Here is a 23039-nt window from a genome sequence, read left to right as displayed (position 1 = left end):
GAACCGCTACGAGAACTCGCTTTGCCAAGCTGCTGTCGCTATTTTTGTTTGTTTTTTGTTCTAAATTTTCTATTTTCCATGCCATCACTTATCAAGCACAACTAAGTTTTGAACGGGTATCGTTCTTAGACACCGAATTCTATAGAAATACCTGAACAGATCTAAATGTATTAGGTTGACCGTGAGTTTATTTCCACTATCCTCAACAGTTTGATTCATAGCGATCTGAGTCGTTGGGCAAAAAAATCAACAATTTATCATATACATAGGTAGGCGGAGACGATAGCGTATCTTGCTGACTTTTTTTTTGTTGATTCGAATATTTCTGCTGTTGAATAAAAATAAAAATACTAGAAAAGTACGAAAGAAACATATGGGACAAACTACTATAATTTCTCTTATTCACTACTGATATTTTCCATAGAATTTTTGCAAATAAAATAAAGGTCATCAAATGCGATACCGTAGGACAATGATCCACACAAACATCGATGGTACAGCGAATTCGAACTCTACGTGATCCATCGAACCGAAATACCTGAATATACACTCAAAAATAGATTTCAATTGGATTGGCACAAATAACGGAAATAAAGAGTTCGAGTTTCTGAGTCTTAAAGTCTTCTTTAGAGGAAAATTGCTTGGAATGACAAAAAGAACTCCGCAGTAAATTAGATGGAAACACTACTCTTGGAAACGGCAATGCCGTTGAAAATTTTAAACTGCAATTTATTTAATTTATAAAAACGCATTCGTTAAGAACACCTAGACAAACACGTATCGCTGCTAATTTACAAGCAAAGAAACAGTTCTCAAAGAAAAAGGTCTATGAAATCAGAGATCGTAGGAAAAGAAAGTCCGATAGCAGCGAGAATTAGTGAATTTTAAACGTTCTTGCTACACCTTGAATATCAAACTTGTTGAATATCAGCTAATTAGCGGCAGGTGTGGTGCAGTCGGTTAGAGTTCCGATGTAGCCACCCGGACGAGGGTTCCAAACCGCCCTAGTGCAAACCAAGCATTTCACTCATCCATTCATACGCCAGTGACTTTATCCTTTTAATTAATTAACTGCAAACGTTTAAAACCACCCAGAAAAAAAATAAATTCCGGATTTTTTCCAAACCAAAAAGTCATAACCTTTCATTTCGATGAGAAATAAAATCCTAGTTCTTCTCTATGGTTTTTTTTTTTGAGACTTTTCTTAGTCTATTTCCAACTCTACCTTTCTGATATTTCCTAGGTTTTTTTTTTGTTTATTTTCATTCCTTAAGAATAGAAAACGATTAGAAACAAGAAACAGCCACAGTTTGCTCTTTCGCCTACCTTCATTTTTGTGGAAAATCCGTCGACTTCTCGAACAATCGGTGAGTTGATGAGACGATTGAGCACTTTTTCGTCCGGGCAGCTGAAAGACAGGTCCCGCGGTAATCTTATTGCTAACTTGACAGACAAACAATGATTACAAGTTCTGAAGAGTTCCTGGTAGTTGAACATTAACTGGATATCGACCTGATCTACTCAACCTTTTGCAAAACTCGAAACAGGTATCGGAATCTAATAAGAATGTATCTTTCTGGATTATGTAGTCATGTGTGAAGGTAATGGTAATGGTTAGCAAAAATTTTCGTTCTGTCTTCTCGTCCTAAAGGGACGAGGAGCTCATGTTAAAGAAACTCACAAAATTGTTCTCTTGGACGAACACCGTGGTAAATCTCACAGTAAACTGTGGGAGACAAAACAAAACCATGGCTCTGATGAAACTTAATCTATGGAACCGTCACATTTTTCAGCGTAAACCACACGTTTCTCTGGATAACTCCAGCTTTCGGGTAATGATCTTTATAAATTTTCCAGTTTCAAAGAAACCGTTAAAGAATAGAATAACAAAATCCACGCAGGGTCGTAGATTATGGAGAGCGGGGTAGTTCCGCTCATCTCTCCCTGCATCACTGCAAACAGCCGCCTCCAGATTGCTGTTTTGTACGAGGCCATCTATTGCGACGCTCCATCACTTGCGCCGCCCCCGCCCTGCCATTCGTCGAAAATCAATTCGGACTGCCCCGATAGGCAGAAAGGGACGCCACGCGTGCAAGGGTGGCGCGCTGCAATGGAAGGCATCGCACAAAACAGCATTCAGGGCCCGGCAGCTTGCAGTAATTCAACGAGAGATGAGCGGAATCACCCCGGTCTCCATAATCTACGACCTAGTATACGGATACTTCACCTGAAATCCGTACCACCCCAGATTCGTGGTATGCTGCCTCTAATAGTTAACTCGTTTTCTTCGAAATTATTGTGGGAATCCACCAGTGAAGTTAGAATCCACTAGGGCATGAAAGAAAATAACAAGTTGTGTTATAACAAGTGCTGTGAAGAACCATTTTTAAATTTCAAATAATATTTCATATTCACTTCAGTAATGTGAGTGTTACTGGTAGTAATTAGCTTAGGAAGTCAATTTTACCCGTGTTGTATAATCTTCAATGGTTCTGGATGCGGTGGAACACCACCGACCCTCTCAGCTACGCAATCGTCCACGAAATATCCAAGACCGCTTGTTGTGTCAATAACTAGAGAAAATGTAGGTACGCAAGATAGAAAGAAAACACAGGAACAGAATCTCCACCTCACTCAAACTCACTTGTCCATCTCAACTCGACTTCATCTCCCAGTGGTACTGTAGTTACAACTCGACCTTGTCTGAGTATCCGCATTTCGATCCGAGTCGACTTCACCTCGTCGTTGTCTTCTTCGACCTCCCCCGACGGAGTTCCGCTGTAATTTCATACAATAACACTTCTTGCTCCACTTTTATTTGTTTCATTCTTTTTTGTCTTTTTGTTGATTTTTATGTAAGCGGTGTAAGTTAGAATGTAAGCGGTTTTATTACATCGGATTTTAATCGTTTCATCCATCTGAGCCTGATACTGACAACGTCGCCACTCCTTAAAAATAGTTTGGATTGCAGATAGCTTCAGCGTTATCACAAAAAATCGTCCATTTTAAAAGAAAGTTCTATACAAACTAACCAGATAACATCGCTTTAATTTCCCTTTGCATTTTCTTTCAAATACAAGATTTTATGTGGTATTATTTTGAATTTTACTTCACTTTTAGAGGACAACAATCCGCATTATCCACTAGATGTGATATCTATCACATCCTTATATCCTTTCACCAAACGTCTTTGCTTAAGTTCGATTTTTTCCAAAACGTTTCCAAAAATTACTATTCAAGTACTTACTTCACACAACGTCTCCAGGCAGTGACGGGACCTCCAAAGTTCTCAAATATCAAATCAATCAAATATCAATCCACTGATATCTTCGAAATATGTGGCGTGCAATTGTATTGCCACAATATTTTTGAAAGTTAGCGACATCTTCAATGAAAGACCAAGTTATTCAGATTTCTTACCTCTTCTTTAGAGGAAACTCAGAAAAAAACTAGGCCAAATGGTTTAAAGGATAAAGGATAAAGTTTCTGGCGTTAATCAATCCGCTTGGGATGCGTCCCCACGTTCACTTCAATTCAGAATCATTTGAGGTTTACGAACGTGTATCTGGCCCATACACTGACTTGCGAGGGCTAGCCGATGAGTCAAGTCAGTGTTTTTATCCTCCCAGACAAGTAAGGTACCAATTTATCGACCGCGGAGACATGAAAGGCTTGGTGAGCACTAGGGCGGATTCGTACCTCCGATCGATCGTGCAGGAAGCGGAACCTCTAACCCGCTACACCACACACGCCAAATGGTTTATTTTAAAAGAATCCAGTGAGAAACCTTTTCTCTTTCTCGAGAAGTTCCGCGTAATCGCAGGAGACGTTGAATAATCTGTCCGTTGATGTGACCAATGAAGGAGAATTCATGTCATTCTTCTGCACAACAACAGAGAATGACCACATTGATGGAGTCTGAATGAACCATATGAATAAGTGAATGAATGAATGAATGAATGAATGAATGAATGAATGAATGAATGAATGAATGAATGAATGAATGAATGAATGAATGGAGGCGATAGTTGAAAGGAAAATGCAGGGAAAAATTTGAAGATGAAGGAGTTCAACTAACAATCTGCACTCCAGGACATCTAGGATTCGAGTCTTCGTTTTCTGGATACGGTATGTGCAAAGTGGAATGCGTCGAATTTGTGAACTCAGTACGACACGTCCCAAAATGGTCCTTAAAAAAAACCTCACCTTGAACAAAGAAACTTCCTTTATCACGATTACTTTTAATTGTTAGTTTATTCGTTCTATTTTTATTCCCTTCCATTTATAATCGTTTTTTACTTATTGTTTTTGTTCGTCTTATTTATATATTTTTTCATTTTATTTTCGTTTAATAATAATTGTGTTTTTTTATAACTTTTTTACACGGTTAAAAGCAGTCGTGAAATGTTAAGTTATTAATATATGTAGTTGGCGTTGAAAGTGCCAAGATTTGGTCAGATCTCGAGTTTTTTCTCTTCCTCTAGATAATTTTAATTCGAAAGAAGCCACCAAAAATAAATTCATTTGCGAAGAATGTCAGAAGCCGGGAAGCACTAATGAAGAAGTGTTAAAGAGATGAAAATTGTTGTTGTTTCATGTAAAGTAAAGTTTTTATTCCTGTAAACTGCTATGGGAGACAGCTTTTAAAATATCACAACTACCTTGATGTAGATGGATCCGGAAGTAGGAGTAGCGAATTCCACGTTTACTGTAATTCCAGACATGCGACATTCTGTTTCAAGACCTGAAATCTGCGTGACATAAAAAAAGGTTATCATAATGTTTAGGTGGAGATTAAATAGATGTATTACCGCTAGTCAATATAAAACTTTTCCAGAGTTTTTAGGAAATTTCTGTGGATGAAAGGAAAGCAACATTTTGCCAACAACTTCTAATCTAATTTAATCTATCTTAAAATTGATGTAGTACTATTTTTAGAAAAGAATTCGCTAACTTTTGTCAGTAAATTAGGCGATCAAACAACTTATTGATTTATTTTATGTCAATTCAAGTAGATTAAAAGTGATGAGACAGCATATCCAAGTAAATGGGTAAATTCTACTGCAAATAACCGGTTAAATAAAAGCGCACTAATCAGTGCAAAAGGAAAAACTTTCGAAGTCTTGCTTGCTGATTTTCAATGACAAAACCATTAAAAACCCTATAGTTTTTTGTCCGATGCAGCACAAAAAGAGGCAGACAGTATCCCAGGACATGGCCCAGAAATTTTATTGATCTGAAATTTTTGTTGAATTTTATTGAATTTCATTCATTAATTTCATTTAAAACTCAATAAAGAGGTGGAATTTAGAGATCTTCTCTCATCCCAATCGGCCCTCGGCTCCTCTTATTTGATCTTCTCAAGTATATTCCAGAAAAAAGAAAGAACTGACGAGCTTTGACGGCGTTAGTGCGCTGTGCGCTCTCAAAGTCGGCAGTGTCGTCGATGACGGTTCCGACCGCTTCCGTTTCCCGCTGATCCACAACATTCAACGCGTCGATCGATGGCGTAGAACTCAGAATAAAATCAACCGCTTTTGAAACTTCTTCTTCATCCTCTCGACTCAACAATGTCTAGAATATTCTGCACATATCCCTCTACTTTTCTCTTCTTTTTTTCCTCTACTCACCACACGATCATCCTCTTCTAGATCTATGGCATTCGTCTGAGGAATAATGGTAACACCTTCCACCGCATTTGCTCCACGTCCCGTCGCCATCTCGGATTTCTGTCTCGTGAACGCTGCAGGATCGCAGATTTTGTCAAAGTAGTCCATATTTTCAGCGAGAACGAACAGCTCTGGATGGGAGAACTGTGACGTCTCCGACAGTGAGCAGAGGTCCTGAATCAGTAATAAGAATCAATAACAGATATGTCCGTATCCACACGTGGTCACAAAAAATACGCAGAGAAACCAGTCCTTACCTCGGAAGTTGTTGATCCAGACCTTGAAAACATGAATACTCAACTTAACCCGGATCCCGTACAATCTCACGAGTCCTAATTCAAATTTAACTAATTACCGAGTGAAATTGAGGAAAAAAAATTGAGAATTCGACCAGAAAGTAAATGTGAAGGATGAATTTTCCAATGAATTGTCAGGTGTAGTCAATCTTACAGTCAAATTTTTACTCTCTTTCCCACGTTCATGTATTTTTCTGAAGGCAGCATACCACGAATCTGATGTGGTATGGTTCCTCAAGGAAAAGCCAGAGATTGAGTTGTTGATTCTGGGATCCGGCTTGGTTGCACTCATCCCTCCATAATCATCGTAAAAAAAGCGTTGGAATCGGTTTAGTTCCTACGAGGTACGTCCTACGTTAGCTCCTCCGTATACGTTCCCTTCTTCATTGCTCCATTTAAATGAAGACTGCTGAGAAGACATCACTGATCTTCGACCGATAGTGCTTGGATGCGACGCGTGCAGGGGGGTCGCGCGTTGCAACTGAAATGGTCTCAAGAAGAACGTTGTCTTCCACGTCGTTTCTTTCGACGATCAGGAAGAGATGAGCGGAACCACCCTGGGTCCCGCAATCTATAACCCATCTCTAGTAATTCCCCCGAATCCCTCATTACGTCAGATCCGTTGCTGCTTTTAAACGGCGAGAAGTGGAGGAAAAAAAAGCTAAAAACTTTCCAAGGAAGTGAAAGTGAGAGATGAATTTTCCGACGAATGTCCAAACTAGCAGTTGATCTTGCAGTGAGAACTTTTCCCATCCAACGCTCTTTTCCGTTTGCTCAATAACAATGTGAAGCTCTAGTTAGTATTACTGCCTTTGGTACAGTAATTTGAGGTCACTTCCTCCAAGAGCGAGCCACTGTTCACCAACAAACTCCAGAGGTACCTGGAATTCCGGCTCGCTGCGCTTAGTTTCGGGAAAATGAGAAGCGAGTTGCTCTTTGATCTTTGAAATGTGAGTGGGACAGAGAAGAGTTGCGAACAAGTACGAGGACAGGTTGCAAGGACACACACGCCACTTTCATCCCGAATGAAGGACTCAGTGAAGTGAGTTAATAGTATACGAAACAAGTCCACATCACAAATAGTTTCAGTTTCCACCTTTTCGAAAGAGACGAGGAAAATTTCCACCGCAAAACTTGATGTGCGTAGTTTCGACAAAACGTCATCAATGGAAAAGTTCGAATGAATGAATGGATAATGGGGAAAAACTAACGAAATTCCCCACAAGGAGGCTGCAACTAAAATTTCCAGGTGATCTTTGAAATGTGAGTGGGACAGAGAAGAGTCACCTTTTCGTAGTTGTATACTGCCGTAGCACACTGTGCACCATCTTCGAGACATCCAGCCAAACAGTTGTGGACGCTTGTCGAGCCGAATTCCTAGGAAATCCTCACATAAAAAGCAGCGTATAACGGAACTTTCGATGTTTGCATCAATCGTGTGCAGTATAGAAGTTTGGATTATAGATTGCGGGTATGAGCATGCCCTCTTTTAGTTTCCTAATGATCCTGAAGAACAAAGTTGGGACTGCTTAAATTCTTACTTTATTCGAGGTACGTTAGAAAGCGAACTCTATAATCCTAACTCTATGCTGCCCACAGAAACCCCAGCTTCGTGTCAATTTCGTGTCATGCTACCTTTAAGAAAAAAATTTCAAACAGAATTTTCAGATGCACTAGTCATTTGTTAAGAAGAAAAGCTCCGAAAACTTTCTCCGTTCATTTCTGGCCAGTAACTAGTGAAACTGTATTGAGTGTATTAACTACATTGTGAGCAGTAGAGGTTCATGGTCGATGGTTCGAAACAGCCCTAGTGCCAACCATTGCTTTCGCGTTTCGAGGTCCATAAATTGCTATTAGACTTATCTGGGAGGATAAAAACACTGAGTTGACCATCGAGTGGCCAGCGCATGTCACTGACTGAGTTATACACCCGTTCTTAAACCTTAAACGCTTCTGAATTGAAGTGAACGCGGTAGCGCGCATCCCAGGCGGATTGATACGCAAGAGACTTCACTCTTTCTTATTTACTACCTACCCACTAGACTACAAAAAAAGAAAAGAGAAAAGAAACCTCGTGAAATTTTCTCTATTATCCTTTTCCCCTTAATGTCAGTACAGTGCAGTGCCGAATAGTTGAGATTAGAGAAAATAACCTTTTTTTCGTCGTTGTGCGAGTTTGAACAGAAAAGTTCCTAATGAATGTCAAACTTGGTCGCTGCTCAGCCGAGCTTACCTTATAAGGTAGTGACGTCATTTTTCTGTCGGGGACAAGTTCAAAGCTGGCATCGATGCAAGCAAACGACACTGAAACGAAATCATTTTTTCTGTTAGAAGAAGAGCGAAAAAATGGAGAAACAAAATGCTGTTTATTCGTATCATTTAGACGGTTTTTTCTCCTGAAAAGAAAAAGAAAAGATGAAGGTCAGCTTGTACCTTGCAAACAGTACTTTTCGAAGTATTCTCCGCTAGAAATTGGATTCAAATTGAACGAGTTCCCACGATGGCCTGTATATCTGTATATAGAAATTAAGAGGAATGTTATTCGTTTTACAAGAATATAGCAACACAGTAAAAGTGCAAAAGTATATTTAGTTCAAAGAAAAAAAAAGCGAAAAAGTAAATAAAAGATAAAGAATACGATATCCATATCTAAAAGAGCTGAAAGAAATGTCATGGTCTGAGGTAGTCATGTTTGATCTAACTCCACTTGCTCTGGTGACTACATGTTGGCTTATTTTTTGCTTCCTTTTTCCTTTGTTTTTCTGATTAACGAATGTATGAGCAAAAACGGGCAAGCTCTTCGAAGTATTTCCACTTTTCTACTAAGTAATCAATCGATAAAGTACTGTAATTTGACGGGTCCGCAAAAGAAAGTGAAAATGCCGACAGAATCCAACGAATAAAAAAGTTCTACAACGTATTTTCTCCCAGAAGTGATATTTTTATAAATTTTTGTGTTGTGGAAGTGTAGTGCAGCTGTTTGCAGCAGCACACTGCGTGAAAAAAACGAAGTTCTGATGAATGACCAAAAGAAGTGTTGAATTTACATTAGGGAATAATCAGAAAAGAAAATAATGAGAAGCAAAAGTATGAAGAATGAAGGGGGGGGGGGGGTATGAGAGAATCGCTCACCCAGACTCAGCCGTCAGATGACATTCCCTCTTTGCTGCATTGTAGACGAAAGCTTTGCATGGAAACCGCTCCGTTCCTATGAGATTGACCTGGAAACAAGCAACACGGATACGATAAGAAGCAATGTGTGAAGAACAGAAGAAGACAGTTTTTTTCTTAAGAATTTCCTGTTGAAAATCACCAGAGAAGAAAAAAAAGGAGAATTCCTAGGAACTTCTTGGTTTCACTCATCCTATTTTCGCTCGGTGTTCACTGCACAATCTCAGAAAAATGCCTATTTCATCTATATTTGGAATGAAATACAGGAGAATCTTGTGTCAATGGTTGAAATCCCTTCCGGAGAAAAATTTAAATAGAACGCAAATAAACTAGGGAAACTAACATGACAAACGGTTCGGCATTCTTCCATGCTCATACTTTCAATGATCACATCCTTATCATGGCTGATAGAGTACTCCTCAGTTCGAATCCAGTGTAGTTGACCGGCGAAGCAGTGCACTAAATAGAGAAAGTTCCTGAAGTGAATTTTGCGTTAAATTTATTCTCAAACATAGTCCGGTCAAAACATGGAACACGGTGCAGCGCTCCAAGCAGCTGCGTCCGTTAGAGGGTAGCGGTTAAGACCGTGGGACCCTCGTTTGCGCCACTCGTCGCTGCAGTTCGCAGTCCCACTCATCTCCAATGCAGTCTCCACTGCGCAGCCGCTTTACGTAACTGCACTGTGTTTCATTTCGTTTTGACCCAACTATATGTAAGTAGAGGAGGACACGGAAGGAGAAACTGTAATTAGGAATACTCAGTTGTCCTCACACCTCTGTTTTTTTTCTCTTGGATATTAACTCCCTACGCTCTATCAGTCACGTAGCACATCTACTTCAGGGTATACTGCCCTCTCATGTGAGTAATAACTATGGTAATTTTCCATAAATGTCTCCGATGAAAAAAAAAATCGGTGATTCCTGGCTCGTGGCGCAGTGATAGCAACTATACCCTAAAGTAGATGTGGATACCATCCCACATCTACACTAGGGTATACTTAAGGGTCCCACAAGAATTCACTATGACTGATGAAGAACAAGAAAACTCAGCAGATACAATTGTTTCGGGCACGCACGCTATATTTATGTGTAGCCGCGTGCGCGTATGTTTGCCGGTGCGTCGCGGTCAACCGATCAAACATAAGTGCCGTCGACTACGCCTTTAAAATCCAAAGAACAATGGAGTAGTTTGATTTTCAACGTCACTACAGAAATACGTTAACACTCGGGAACAATTACCAATGGTTAGCTTACCGTCTAAACAATTGTTTTCGAAGTAATCCACGAGCTGATCCTGCACGCCATCCACAAACAGATCAGGTCTGTCAGTTCGACGTTCTCGATTTATGATACATTCGCCTGTCTCGTAGAAATACATCAACGATCGGCATTGAGTGTTCAGCGACGCAGCGGCAGTTAAACATCGCGAAAGACATTCAGATAGTCCGGATGTTGTCATCACCTGGAAACAATGGTTAAGAAATATTTTAGATTTAGTTTTGAAAATATAACACACGGATTTCACAAATTTGGCCACCGACAGTTGTATTTGCTTATGCGATCGCAGGGCATCCACAGCAAATCGCGCACCTCCGCGTTTCTTAACACATCCCCTGCTTTTAGCCATTAAATGGACTTTATGGTATTCTGTTCAAACAACCGTACTACCACATGTGCGCATCATTTCTAGCAAGGAAGAATCCTGGAAAATGACTGAGTTTACTGAAGAGATGTCCCGTAGAAATAAAGCAGGAGAATTTCTATGAGGGACCGCAGCCCGAACTTCCTTTGGTTCGGTGCCCATCAGAGAAACGCGGATTGCGGTTGGCCGGGCCCAACGTAACCTTCGGCAGCTAGGTGCACAGTGTCTTGTCTAACTGCCAAACCACCCACCTTCATAGCATGTCCAATAAGCAAGCTTTGTGGGTACCGCTCGAAAGCATACGGCGACGAACACAAAGAGTCAGCTGAAGTCAGAAAATCATCAGAAAATTTCAATTAAACGTCAGTTCACGTGAGTAAAACAGTTTCGCGAAGCTGCAAGTACGGTCTACAGACGTGATGCCTCTACAAATTGGTGATATTCGGTCGCGGAAGTGTTTGGTCGATTATCGGTTATTGCTAGAGACGCAATGGCGGCACGCTATGAAATCTGAAACTTTTGTTTTCAATGAGGATTCTCCTCAACGCGTGTGCGATGCTGCGTATGAAAGGTGGCAGGAAGGTGGAGTCAGGTTTTTAGGTTGACATCCATATAAAATTTAAATTTTTATTAATTTAATTTAATTCCGTATTGAATTAGATTTCAGAGTATTCTCAAATTTGGCGTCGCTGTCTTCTCTTCTCTCCTCTTCCTGAACAAAATTGCATGCGATGAAGTATAAACACTGTTTCTATCACAGAAAAATCTCCTTAGTGGAATTTCATTGCGAATAGTGCGGATAGTGCTGATAAAGAGCAATTAAACGAACATGGAAATGTAGGCCATGTTTGCCACCTTAATTCTTCTAAATAGTTCCAGTAAGGAGAGAAAACCAGCCAAAGCTGATTAACTATCATATATATTAGTGGGAGACTGCTTTCCTTACGACTTGGATTTTTAGAGCATTTTTCTCACGATTCCGACTTGTGACACAAAGAGTAGATATGTTTTCGCAACATTTCAAGAATCTTTCAAAAAAAAAGAACTCGGTTTCAAAGGGTGGAACTGGGAGCTCAGTTGGTTGCGGTTTCATTCATCACATGCGCAACGATTTGTGGACTGGACCACCACTATCGATAGCTACTGTCGTGCGCGCTCAAACACAGCGGTTCGACACCTTTTGTTTGAATTTTTACTTTCTTCACCACTTTCGTGTGTTGAAAACTTCCCGGAAATCAACAACTCTCGCTTTCATTCGCTCCCGTGCTTTTAACCTGTACCTTCACCTGATACTTTAACTGCTTTAATTTTTCCAGGTGGATCTTGTCATTTTCGTTGACGTTCATTTCTCCAACCATATATTCTCTCAATATCTAAAGAGACCTTGAAGTAAGTTGGTGAATTAGAAATAAACATTTCTCTTATCTTGAGACACCCCAGTTGCACTCATCAAATGAGAATTAGTTGAGAAGTTGGGTCCGTCCGGAAATTGTGAGTGATCAACATCTCCCAATTCATATGAAAGTAGCGGGCTTTGAGTAGTTCCCATTGCCTGTATATCTTCTCCATGAACTTAGCATATTCTGGAAAAAAATATATTCGAAATTAAGGGGAATCATTGTATCATCCTAATCGTGCAGAGATATAGGCACCAGTACTTCTGTTCACCTTGACAACCGCTGCCTGTTTTTCAGAGGGGCGGCACATAGAACAGAACTCAGAGGTCAGAAAAAGTGCGTGTGTGCACGTTAGGTGGAGAAAAAGCGAGAGTTACTGCGGATGCGTCGCGGTCGCCATGGCGAACATCTTGAACAGTTCCTGGTTTTCTCAAAGCGTAGTGCAACTCTTCCGTGCTCACTTGCTCTGTGCCCTACATTTTGCCGTTGACTCCTTCCGCGAGAGGGCAGTCATGAGGTCAGTCGCCTAATGAAAGTCGCTCTCCTTGCAACTAAAGCCTTGGCCAATCGCTTCAGATCAACAATGACCGATCCACTTACTCCCAGTTGTAATTGCAGGAATGTGCCATTGTATATATGAATGGAAGGTTATGCTCGGCCATTTTCATCGCGATTTTCATTCAGCAGCTGACCTCCTGGTTGCCTTCTCGTAATACGTATCGAAATGTAGGAGACAAGCAACTATGGCAGTGACCAACACTTGCCCTACACCACGAGAAAGGCATCCCTGTTCAGGATGTCCGTCCGTCGGCGAACGCGACGCACCCGAAGCTGCTCCCGCTTTTTATCTACCCACTTGCACGCAAATTCTCTCTCCTTCGCCCTCGTTCTCTCTGACCTCTGACCTCTGTCCTATGTACTGCCCCTATTAGCAGAAAACACACAATGGTAGTCAGGCCGAACATACGTACCTGCGTCTATATTTTCACACGTAAAAGATAATATAACGATTTCCGTTATTGATTTCTTAATTTGACTTGATTTATTTATTTTCAAAGTTTACTGAATCTATGACGAAGATATGCAGGCAACAATATAAACCTATACAACGCCCACCGGTTCCACATGAATTAGGAGAGACTGATTAGGTGCAGCTTCCCGGCGGGGCCCAAGACCAAAAATTGGCCTACGCCTTGAGGAAAGTAGGGCATGCCTCAGGTCCCCTAGTTTAAGGTGTGTCGCGCCCGTGATCGCTAGGTTGCCGGATATTATTTCAATCAATAATCAATTTCAATATTAATCCAGTATTTTAATCGAATCATTGTAGTACTCTTTTTCAGCTTTTGAAGCTAATCGGACTATTCTGGCGATGAAAAAGCAGAAAGGAAAAGAAGCGAACCAGCCGTATACTAATCAACCTACGAACGCAGTGAAGCAGGAACCAGTAGAAACACCGAGGCTAAATTACTGTTTTTTTATTTATGACTACTTATTGAGAACTCAAAAAAGAGAAACAGAAAGAATCCCAAACCTCGACAAAAAGACGAGTGCAATAAATAATAATCGATAATATCATAGAGTAGAGGAGGGTGTAGTGTAGCGGTTACCGGTCCCGCTGTCTACACGATCGATCGGGAGTTCGATTCCGCCCTAGTGCCAACCAAGCCTTCCATCTCCCAGGAGTCGACAAATCGGTACCAGACTTGTCTGGGAAAATGAAAGCACCGACTCGACACATCGGGTAGCCACCGCAAGTCATTGTATAGGTCAGTTGCACGTTCGTAAACCTCAAACGAAATTGAAGTGAATTGTGAGTGAATCTGAATTGAAGTGAACGCGGTGGCGCATCCCAAGCGGAATGATTAATGCCAGACACTTCATCCTTTATCAATAAAGCACTGTTCTCTTCGGATGATTGCAGGAAATGGGGAAAAAAAAACGAAGAAAAATTCACAAATGTACTTACCCATTAAACCTTATGGATAAACATGATTTTTCAGAGAAACTGTCGGACCTTGTACTTGCCAGCCACAGTTTACTCAAGTGAAAACAGAAGAGACTTTATAACGATGATGAGGTTATATGTAATAGTGTGCCTGTGAGGTTTTTAGAAGGAACCTTTCATTTCCCTGACTATTCGGCTTCTTCGCCGTCTTCAGAGGCCTAAATAGAGGATGACTGGAGCAATACTATGTTTATCCCGTCAAGTGCCACACCACTCTGGGTCAGTTTTTCGATAATCGTTCAAAGTAGTGAAAACAAAAACCCATCTACATTGAAAATAGTCTTACGTGTTGTTCCATCGGATGTGGTGCGGCTGGTAGCACACACTTGTCACTCAGTGTAACAGCGAATGAGTATTGCTGCGTGTAGATCACCAGCGACGATATAGATGATTCGATCCACGCACAGAATATCAGGCAGTCATAGGTCACAGAGCGGTACAAGTGGCAAGAACTCATTCGTTATCGACAAGCATTCATTCCTATTATTCACTGAAGGGTTTCTTTTAAGAATAAAAAACGCCTCCAACGTCTTCCTTGCCGATATTTCTGCTTCCTGAGCCAGTATAACGTTCACATCATAATCGCTTCCGTTGTAGGCCTCATGTCTGTGCTTTCCTAGTGCTGTTATCAAACTTTTTCGTCGTTTTCCTGCCATATGTTCATTAATCCTCACTCCAACATTCCTACCGTTCTCCCCAATGTAAGTTGCATTGCACATCATTGCGGCAAAGTAGTGTGGCACTTGACGGGGTAAACGTAGATCCCCTATTTACGCCACTGAAAAGGCGGAAAAGCCAAAACATCAGGCCAATAAACAGTTCTACCCAAAAAACCTCGCAAACACGCAAATAGAGAAAGAATATGTCGAGGTTTCAAGACAAGAGAACGTTTGAACTGTTATAGTTCTTGTTTTTTTTCCTCTGCATGGTCGCCGGATGTTTTATAATGATTCATAATAGTTTCTTTTTTCCACTGACGTATACGTTAGAAGTCGGCAACATCTATTTCATTCAAATCACTCTATCCAAGTTAGTTTCACATTTTTGCGAACAGAAAATAATAGATCACGGTTAAATATTAAATCTTGCTTTCATACTTATTTCGAAGATATATAAAGTGCTTTCTCTTGATATAATGAGAGCAATAAGACTACATGATTCCTGTCAGGACCCTGAATTACAGAAACCATGTAAACACAACATTGGGCTAATGATACAAGTTAGTGAAATAAAATGAACGCTTACATTACTTAAACATTACTATTTAGATGTCGAAAATGATGAAATAAAGGCTAAAGTTGGGAGAATCCGTAATTACGGCGACAACAACAAAAACTAGTAGTGCTCGATATAGTTGGGTCAAAACGACATGAAACACGGACATTTGTGCAAGCGGCTGCGCTCAAAGCGGAGCGGTGGAGCGTAGCAGTTGGGATCGTGTAAGGATCCACGCTACCGCCTCACACCTCTGCAGTTCGCCATGGTCTCACCTCGATTCCAACCGCTGTCTCCACCGCACCGCTTCCGAGCGCAGCCACTTGCGCAACGGTCCATGCTTCATGTCGTTTTGACCCAACTATGTAGTCGGGTCAATACGACATGAAACACGAGTGTAATTGATGTGCATTTGCGTACGCGTTCGAAACGGCGCTGTGAAGGCAGCAGTTGGAACCGAGGTGGGACCGTCGCCAACTGCAGCGATGGGTGGTGCCAGCAAGGATTTCACCACGCTCCTAGCCACTACATCCCACCCAAGCGCCTCGAAAGAAGCCGCGCACGCAATTGCGTACGTGTTTCATGTCGTTTTGACCCTACTATATATAGTCGGGCTGTGGATTTGCGTACACACTCGAAACGGCGCGGTGGGACAGCAGTTGGAACCGAGTTGGGACCGTCGCAAACTGCAGCGATGGGTGATGCCAGCAAGGATTTCACCATGCTCCTAGCCACTACGTCCCACCCAAGCGCCTCGAAAGAAGCCGCGTACGCAATTGCGTACGCGTTTCATGTCGTTTTGATCCTACTATATCTCATCTTCGTTGCTGCGGAACAGCCCTTGCATCAACCAACTCTTTCAGATATACAACCGGAAACATCAAAAGCTTATTTTAAAGGTCAATTATGCGATTTTTTGAGTATTACAGTAGTATTTGCTCGAGTATTACAGTAAATCACATATCGTAGGCGGTATTTATGTTGACTCAAACGACTGCGGCGCAAGCAAGACATACACACTCGATCCAACCTCTGCTCTATCCTAGTCAGATGCGTTTCGAGGTCTTTAAGTCCGGTCAAAACTTGAGGTGTCACGTTACGCTGTTACGTCCGCTTTCTTGTGGCGAAATATGCTGTGAGGGCGGTTACGTACAAACCGCACCGCTTTATACATGGCTTCTCACGCAATGTTGCACAATATAACAGACTTCCCACTTTGTTATTGAAAAATCGCATACTCCAGAACGTATATTTGTTGATAATGTTTCACATTTATTCAGACAATTGCAATTACATTTACTTAGACTATCGTTTCGATTTCTACGCATATGGAGAGCTTAGTCGGGGATTCACATCGCCACCGAACAAAGAAGAATAGCTTCATTCATGCGCACGTGTATGAGGTATGAGACTCAGCGGATTTACATTTTCGGCTACTACCCCTCTTACTCATGTTTTTGCGGGCAGCAGGAAGCACGTCCAGTTAGCGCAGAACTAAAAGTACAAGGATTGTGTGTCAGGTAGGGGGAGATGGTGAGCCCTCACGAGAGGGTTGCGGCCGCTCGGCCCTACTTAAGTCCCTACAACTTTTAAATTGTCAAAGATTCCCTAAGTGTTTCCTTATTGATGTGCAGAACATATCTGACGGGCGACGGATTGAATTGCCTTCCATTCAGCTTCAAACTAATCATGAGAGGATTTACTTTAAGCGTACATAGCATGCGATTTTAAACTTTGTCCTGGCTATTGCTAAAGAAGACGTTGTAAATGCATATGCTGATATTGTTTATATTGTTGTCTGCATATCTTCGTCATAGATTCAGTAAACTTTGAAAATAACTCTTAGAAATATAATATGGGGAAATAACACACTTTTAGTAATGAAGTCTCTTCCAGAAACCGAGAAAAAACGAGAAATATCGCATTTTCGGCGAGAATTTGAGAAAACGCGGTACAAAACGCTGTGGCACGAAAATGACTGCCAAGATCAAAGCGAGAACAAATCTCTAATTCTGGAAGACAAGGTGGAAAGCAAGGCACATGGAACTAAGCAACCGCGAAAAAATTCCAGGTACCACTTGAAGGGAGTCGAATGATGTGATCTTTTAACTGCTTCCATTTATGCGGTATCTGAAAGTTGATAATTGCGCCAGCGAAATCCAGGTGTGGGGTTCTACAGCCAATCTAGTTGTGAAATGTTACTTTTGTTTCTTACTCGCCTGCTGGATATAGGTTGTGGTCACTTTTGTTCGCTCGAGAGACCGCAACACGGGCGAAAGACAGCGGAAGTTTGCCATGTAACAGGGCATCTCCCAGGCTGGCTCGTACCGACATTCAACTCAGCGTTTGTGCCCCTGTCAAAACCGAATCTCTTACCGACTGCGCTAAGCTCCTCTGGCTGATAACAGCCCTTATATAAGTCGCCGCGAACGTATTTCGTCGGCATGTTCGTTGCGTTCTCGGCGGAGTTGGGCGCTGGGACTTCGCTTCTGTGCACCTTCTGATCAATGAGACGACAATCGACATGATGATGGCGATGTGCTCGATAGACAAACTCCCCAAATCCCTCTTCCTTTTCTTTTTTCGTGGTTTTTCAATCTTTTTTTTTCTCGTAGTTCCCCGTTCTTTTTTCGTATTGTTGCACATGTTTAGGGCTACTTCGTAATGGTAGCGAGTCAGTTCCTTGCTAACATCGGCGCTGTCGTTCTATTGATCGATCCTCCTGTTGATAGTCATAGATGCGTGCGGATAGTCATGGAGATAGTGCCTGGCTCCGCCGAGCGCACTGAGGCGACAAAACCGCCATGAAGAATCCTGCACAGCTGAAGAAGCCAAATGCGAACTGTTCTCATCAAAGGGAAATTCGGAAAGTAATTTCCCTCGGGCAGGAAGAAAAAAGCACACATTTCGTTCTTCGTAGGACGTTTTGGTGCATCTTCACTGTCCATGTTCTTGTTCACTTTGTTTTAAAGTTGTTCGAGCTTGTATATTGATATATATATATATATATATATATACTACAAACATTGCTATTTTGCGAAGCAAGTGAGCGTTTTGAAAGCTAAATAATGTAAAGATAAAGGATAAAATGTCTGGCACTAATCAATCCGCTTGGGATACGCTAACGCGTTCTACTTTAAAGGCATCACCCCGCGAATCCAGGGTGGTACAGGTTTCTGGCGGGTAATTCCTATATGGGGTCGTATATTGCGGGGAAGAGGATGATTCCGTTCATCTTTCCCTGTATCAGTGTAAACGGACGACCCGGAACGCTGTTTCTTACGACGTCCTCTACTGCAGCGCGCCATCCTTGCGCACTCCCGCCAGCAACTCGTCGAAAACCCATTCGGACGGGGCGCGGGGTGCAATGGTTGCGCACTGCAATAGAAGCCGTAGTAAAGAACGGCGGTCCGGGGTCGTCCGTTTACACTGATACAGGGAGAGAGGAATTACCCGCCTATAACCCGTACCATCCCAGATTCGTGGGGTGATGCCTTCAGTTCAAGGTCGCTAGCAAGCATTTAATGATTCGGCATAAAAAGGATTGCGAGGAACGCTTGTGAGACTCTTTGCTTTCCTTATACCTTCGGATAGTTCCAGTTTTTCAAAAGTGTTCTTCCAAAGTTCCCATTATCTCTATATGTAGGATTTTAGATGTTTGGGAAAAAAAAACTAGAAAAGCTATGTTTGAAGGTGGCATATCACAAAATTGAAGGTGTCTCTCTACGTATAGTAGGGACGTAATTCAGAAGTTTACAAGTATGAGAGGGATCAGGGTCAATTTTCCCGCAAGGCCACAAAAAAGTGTGCATAGTAAAAAATTGTGTTTTTTCTGACCTGACGATAATGATTTCTCCTTTCTCCTCACGCGATAAGAGGCGGACAACTCCCCGACGTCGCACAACATCCGCAATCTAACTTATATACGCGTTGCGGATTGCTCAGGCTCCATCAGCCGTGATAAAGTGCATCGTTGGGAGAAATGGTCGCGCAAGCTTGTTTCAGTACCTTATCTATTTGCGGGGGGATCGCAACATCGTCAGTTTCGTGGTACGTTGTCTTTGATGGCCAAACGACAAGTTCTCCACGGACTTTCTACCACTCTCACCGAAATAAAAAAAAAACAGAAGACCCTCTGGATGACCACGTACCTTTAACGCATATTTGTTGGAAGAAAGCAGTTGGTCCTTCTGATTTCGACAACACACTGGGTCCAAACGGTTGTCCATCTTCGGCATGTATTGAACATTCTTGTGATCGGGCATCGTATTCGAATGAAGAGCAAACGTGTCCCTGAACGAACAACATCACTTCCGCTTACTTCTCGATGAAATAATTTGAAAGTGACGAAAATAACGGCAAACGTTAGGCCTACATTTGTTTCCGTAGTACAAGCGTCGGCGCAGATATTCAAAGTGACATCTTTAATCGTATGTGTGGCGAATTCCATGAGGCGTGTGCCTTCTGATCGCAAATAGGTGGTTGCATTTTCACCGCTACAAATGGCTCCTGAACAGCTCTTTTATTTTTCAAATTAGTTGGAGAAAGTCTGAAAAACTGCTCAAATGAATTGGCTCTTAGAAGATTGGAAGCACGAGTGCAGGGACAGATGCAAAATTGAAACGATGGCTCGTTTCGGCTCTATCTGTACGATGCATTTGTGACCAGTCTCCTCTCCGGTTAAGCGAGTTAAGGTTAGTGTCAACATTTCTCACAAAATCATCCTTAGAAAGTCCTCAAGTGCTCCTTTTAATACATCAACATCAATTTTTATTTCAATTACCTAGATCTAAGTGTTAATCTGCTCAACAACATTTTGCTGGCGGCTTGGAGAAGTTCCAGCACCATCGTAGTGTTCCATAGAACGCCAATGGAGAAGAGCCGTACGCCTTCACCGTTTGAGGATGTTGCAATCGTTCCCCGACCTAACGTTACCACAGGGCATTTACTGGTTTGTCAAAGCCAAACGAAGAGCATTCGGAGGGCGACGTTGAGAAGATTACGGCAGTTACGCAGAATTCATCAAAGCACAAAGGCTCAGAATTGGTTTCTACGGTGATATGCCGACAACTAGGTGCAGTCTGCGAACCGCCACTGGATGTGTTGGATTTTCCTCAGAAAGCTGACCTAGCTAGCTCACAATAGTCGATTGTAAATAGTAGCGGCTGCACGAAATGTGATTATAAAAGGAAATTATAGGGTCAGGTTAGGACCTAAGAGGAAGAGAGGAAGGAAATCAAAAACAAAATAATGAAATGAGGATGAGATGAACAAGAAAGAAGTGGTTTAAGAATGGAAAAAAATAGAACAGATCAAGATTTGGAGAGGCAGCAGCAGCAGATATCGACCCTTTGCTCAATCAAATTTTTTTATTCAATGTACTCGAAATGCCCCAATGACAATTAATCTGAACTAGTAACTGCTAGTCATCTTCGTGTTTCTCTTCTCTTTTTGGTATCAATAATGAAATCTATTTATCTATTTGTCACAGTCAATGGCGTTCCAAAAAGAGCAAAAAAAAAGAAAACAAAATGCACGAGGGACAGACGAGAAGGCAAGGGATTAGTTCCTGGCATGAAATTGAAAGAGCTTTCCGTGACCAAAACTGCGTAGGTATGGGACCTCCTCCTTTTCTTTTGTAATTTCAAAACTTCACATGTCGTTTTGACCCGACGGGGGTGAAGTGTGGAGGGAGGGCGCATTAAACCGCGCTCTTATTTCTGGAAGTGGATAGCTGAGTCAGTCGGGGCCCTGCAACCTAAACGTTAGTCTTCGAGGATCTATGAGGATCTATGAGGATCTATGACCATGTAGGCCAAAGCTAGTAAGAGAAAAAAGGATGATGCAGCTGGAGCTACCACTGCCTTAACCTCACTAAGCTCTCCGAACAGGCTTACTGGTAGTGAGTAGCCAAGTTATTTTCTGTAGTGCTTTCAACGTAGAAAAAGAAGCGAAGATGACATGAGAGATGGTTCCTCCCTCAATCCGCATTTGAGAGTTAGAAAAGACTTTGTTGCTTCTCGAACTACCTTAACACCCTTCACTACGTATTTCCCAAACTAGAAAGGAAACACTGCACTCTCTAAGGAAATCAAGAAAACGGGATGAAAGCGATAGTTCCTCCCTCGATACTCTCACCTTCTGGATTTCACCGCGTGTGGCGCGCGCAGCCGCAATTTTCCGATTTGTAATTGGAGCATGAAGTGTGCTACACTCACGAAAGAAAGTTGAACTGAAGAAGTAGGCAGTTTTTTCATGACTTTTTTTTCACAAAAGAAAGGGATTTTAATAGATAACAGTTTGTAGATAGACCAAAGATAATAGATATCTGGCCACACGCTTGTAAAAATACATTGTTCTGCTTATCCACACTCGTCTCATCTATAAAATGCTGCCATGGCAATCCAGAATCGTAGCTCTCCTTCTACAACAGTGTGCGAAAAAGGAGCAAAAAGCGATCTGAGCGGAAGATTTCAGCGGAAATGCAACGTCCGATGCCTTCTTCCATTAGGAATCCGTTGATACACTCATGCCATCTTGACCTGATATTCCATTTCATTTTCAGAACGTTAGAAAAAATACATAGATAAAACAAGGAAGTTCTGGTCTACATGATACTACCCTTTTTTGTCAGAAAATAGAAGGTTTCAAACCGAATTCAAACGTAAAATTAGATTATCAAACCAGTCCGCAACTCTTGCCTCTGAATCTTGAGGTGATCATGGATGGAATCCTCAAACAATACGAATTTTTACGCGGATGGCAGGAAAACTTGGTCCCCATAGCTTTGTAAGTTCATAGATCACTCGAAGATCAATGATCGCGATTTGTGTAGTGTTAAGATGACCCTGAGGGGCGGGTGTAGCGTAGCGGTCCGAAGTTCCGCTTCCTGCACGATCGATCGGAGGTTCAAATCCGCCCTAGTGCTCACCAAGCCTTTCATCCCTCCGAGGTCGATGAGTTGGTACCAGACTTGTCTGGGAGGATAAAAGCACTGACTTGACACATCGGCTAGCCACCGCAAGTCAGTGTAGAGGCCAGTTACGCGTTCGTAAACCTTAAACGATTCTGAATTGAAGTGAACGTGGGGGCGCATCCCAAGCGGATTGATCATCCTTTTATCTCCTTTTATGATCCTTATCCTTTTATCCTTCAAGATGACCCTGGAGTATTTGCTGCACATCCCATGAGCAAACATCGTCATCATCTTCGGTCAGAATTACGGAACGGAACGTAGAAGGCAAAATTTGGATGAATTGGACACGTTTCATCCTTGGGAGACTGGAGCAGGAGAAGAGTTTAGATGAGGATGTCAATAAATAATAAAAAAAATGGGAGCGTAAAAGGAAAAGGAGAGAGAAGAAACAGATGAGTGCCTCTCTATCCTCACAGCCGCTGCGGCAACACCTGCGCAAAGCTGTTGAATGATCAGATCTCGCCATTGAAGATCACGCGCAATGCACGCAATTTCTAAAATCTACCGTAAGCAAAAAGAAGTGGGGAGTTTCATCGGGGAGAAAACATAGAAATACGACAGCGTATTGCTTTTGTAAGGTTCCTTTAATCCATTAGTAAAAAGAGAAAAAAATGACTTTTTTGATCTCTTTTTTTGGAAAAGATCCAGGAATAGAAGTCATAAAATTAT

The 23039-nt window shown here is 41.8% G+C and overlaps 1 protein-coding gene across 3 annotated transcripts; it reads right to left on the bottom strand.

Moving 5' to 3' along the window:
• Window positions 1-91: 91 nt before the first annotated feature.
• RB195_001365 (uncharacterized protein) lies at window positions 92-21651 on the bottom strand (the record flags this gene model as incomplete). 3 transcript variants are annotated; one of them, XM_064198120.1, is made up of 22 exons in its annotated part: window positions 92-139; window positions 464-538; window positions 1327-1408; window positions 2468-2573; window positions 2645-2778; window positions 3788-3918; window positions 4079-4189; window positions 4662-4744; window positions 5394-5574; window positions 5631-5843; window positions 7253-7342; window positions 8199-8269; window positions 8399-8478; window positions 9098-9186; window positions 9480-9595; window positions 10390-10597; window positions 10652-10735; window positions 10796-10837; window positions 11029-11102; window positions 19546-19687; window positions 19770-19890; window positions 21533-21594. In XM_064198120.1, 22 exons carry the CDS (start codon window positions 21592-21594, stop codon window positions 92-94), a joined length of 2343 nt encoding a protein of 780 aa, XP_064054000.1. The 3 variants fall into 3 exon arrangements, with proteins under 3 accessions (XP_064054000.1, XP_064054001.1, XP_064053999.1); XM_064198119.1 differs by lacking the exons at window positions 10652-10735; window positions 10796-10837; XM_064198118.1 differs by lacking the exons at window positions 92-139; window positions 10652-10735; window positions 10796-10837 and adding an exon at window positions 258-350 and having other exon boundaries at window positions 21533-21651.
• Between the last annotated feature and the right edge of the window lie 1388 nt (window positions 21652-23039).

The sequence above is a fragment of the Necator americanus genome, chromosome IV, assembly GCF_031761385.1.
Source record: "Necator americanus strain Aroian chromosome IV, whole genome shotgun sequence".
Lineage (NCBI taxonomy): Eukaryota > Metazoa > Nematoda > Chromadorea > Rhabditida > Ancylostomatidae > Necator > Necator americanus.
This window is presented reverse-complemented; position numbering and strand designations above follow the sequence as displayed.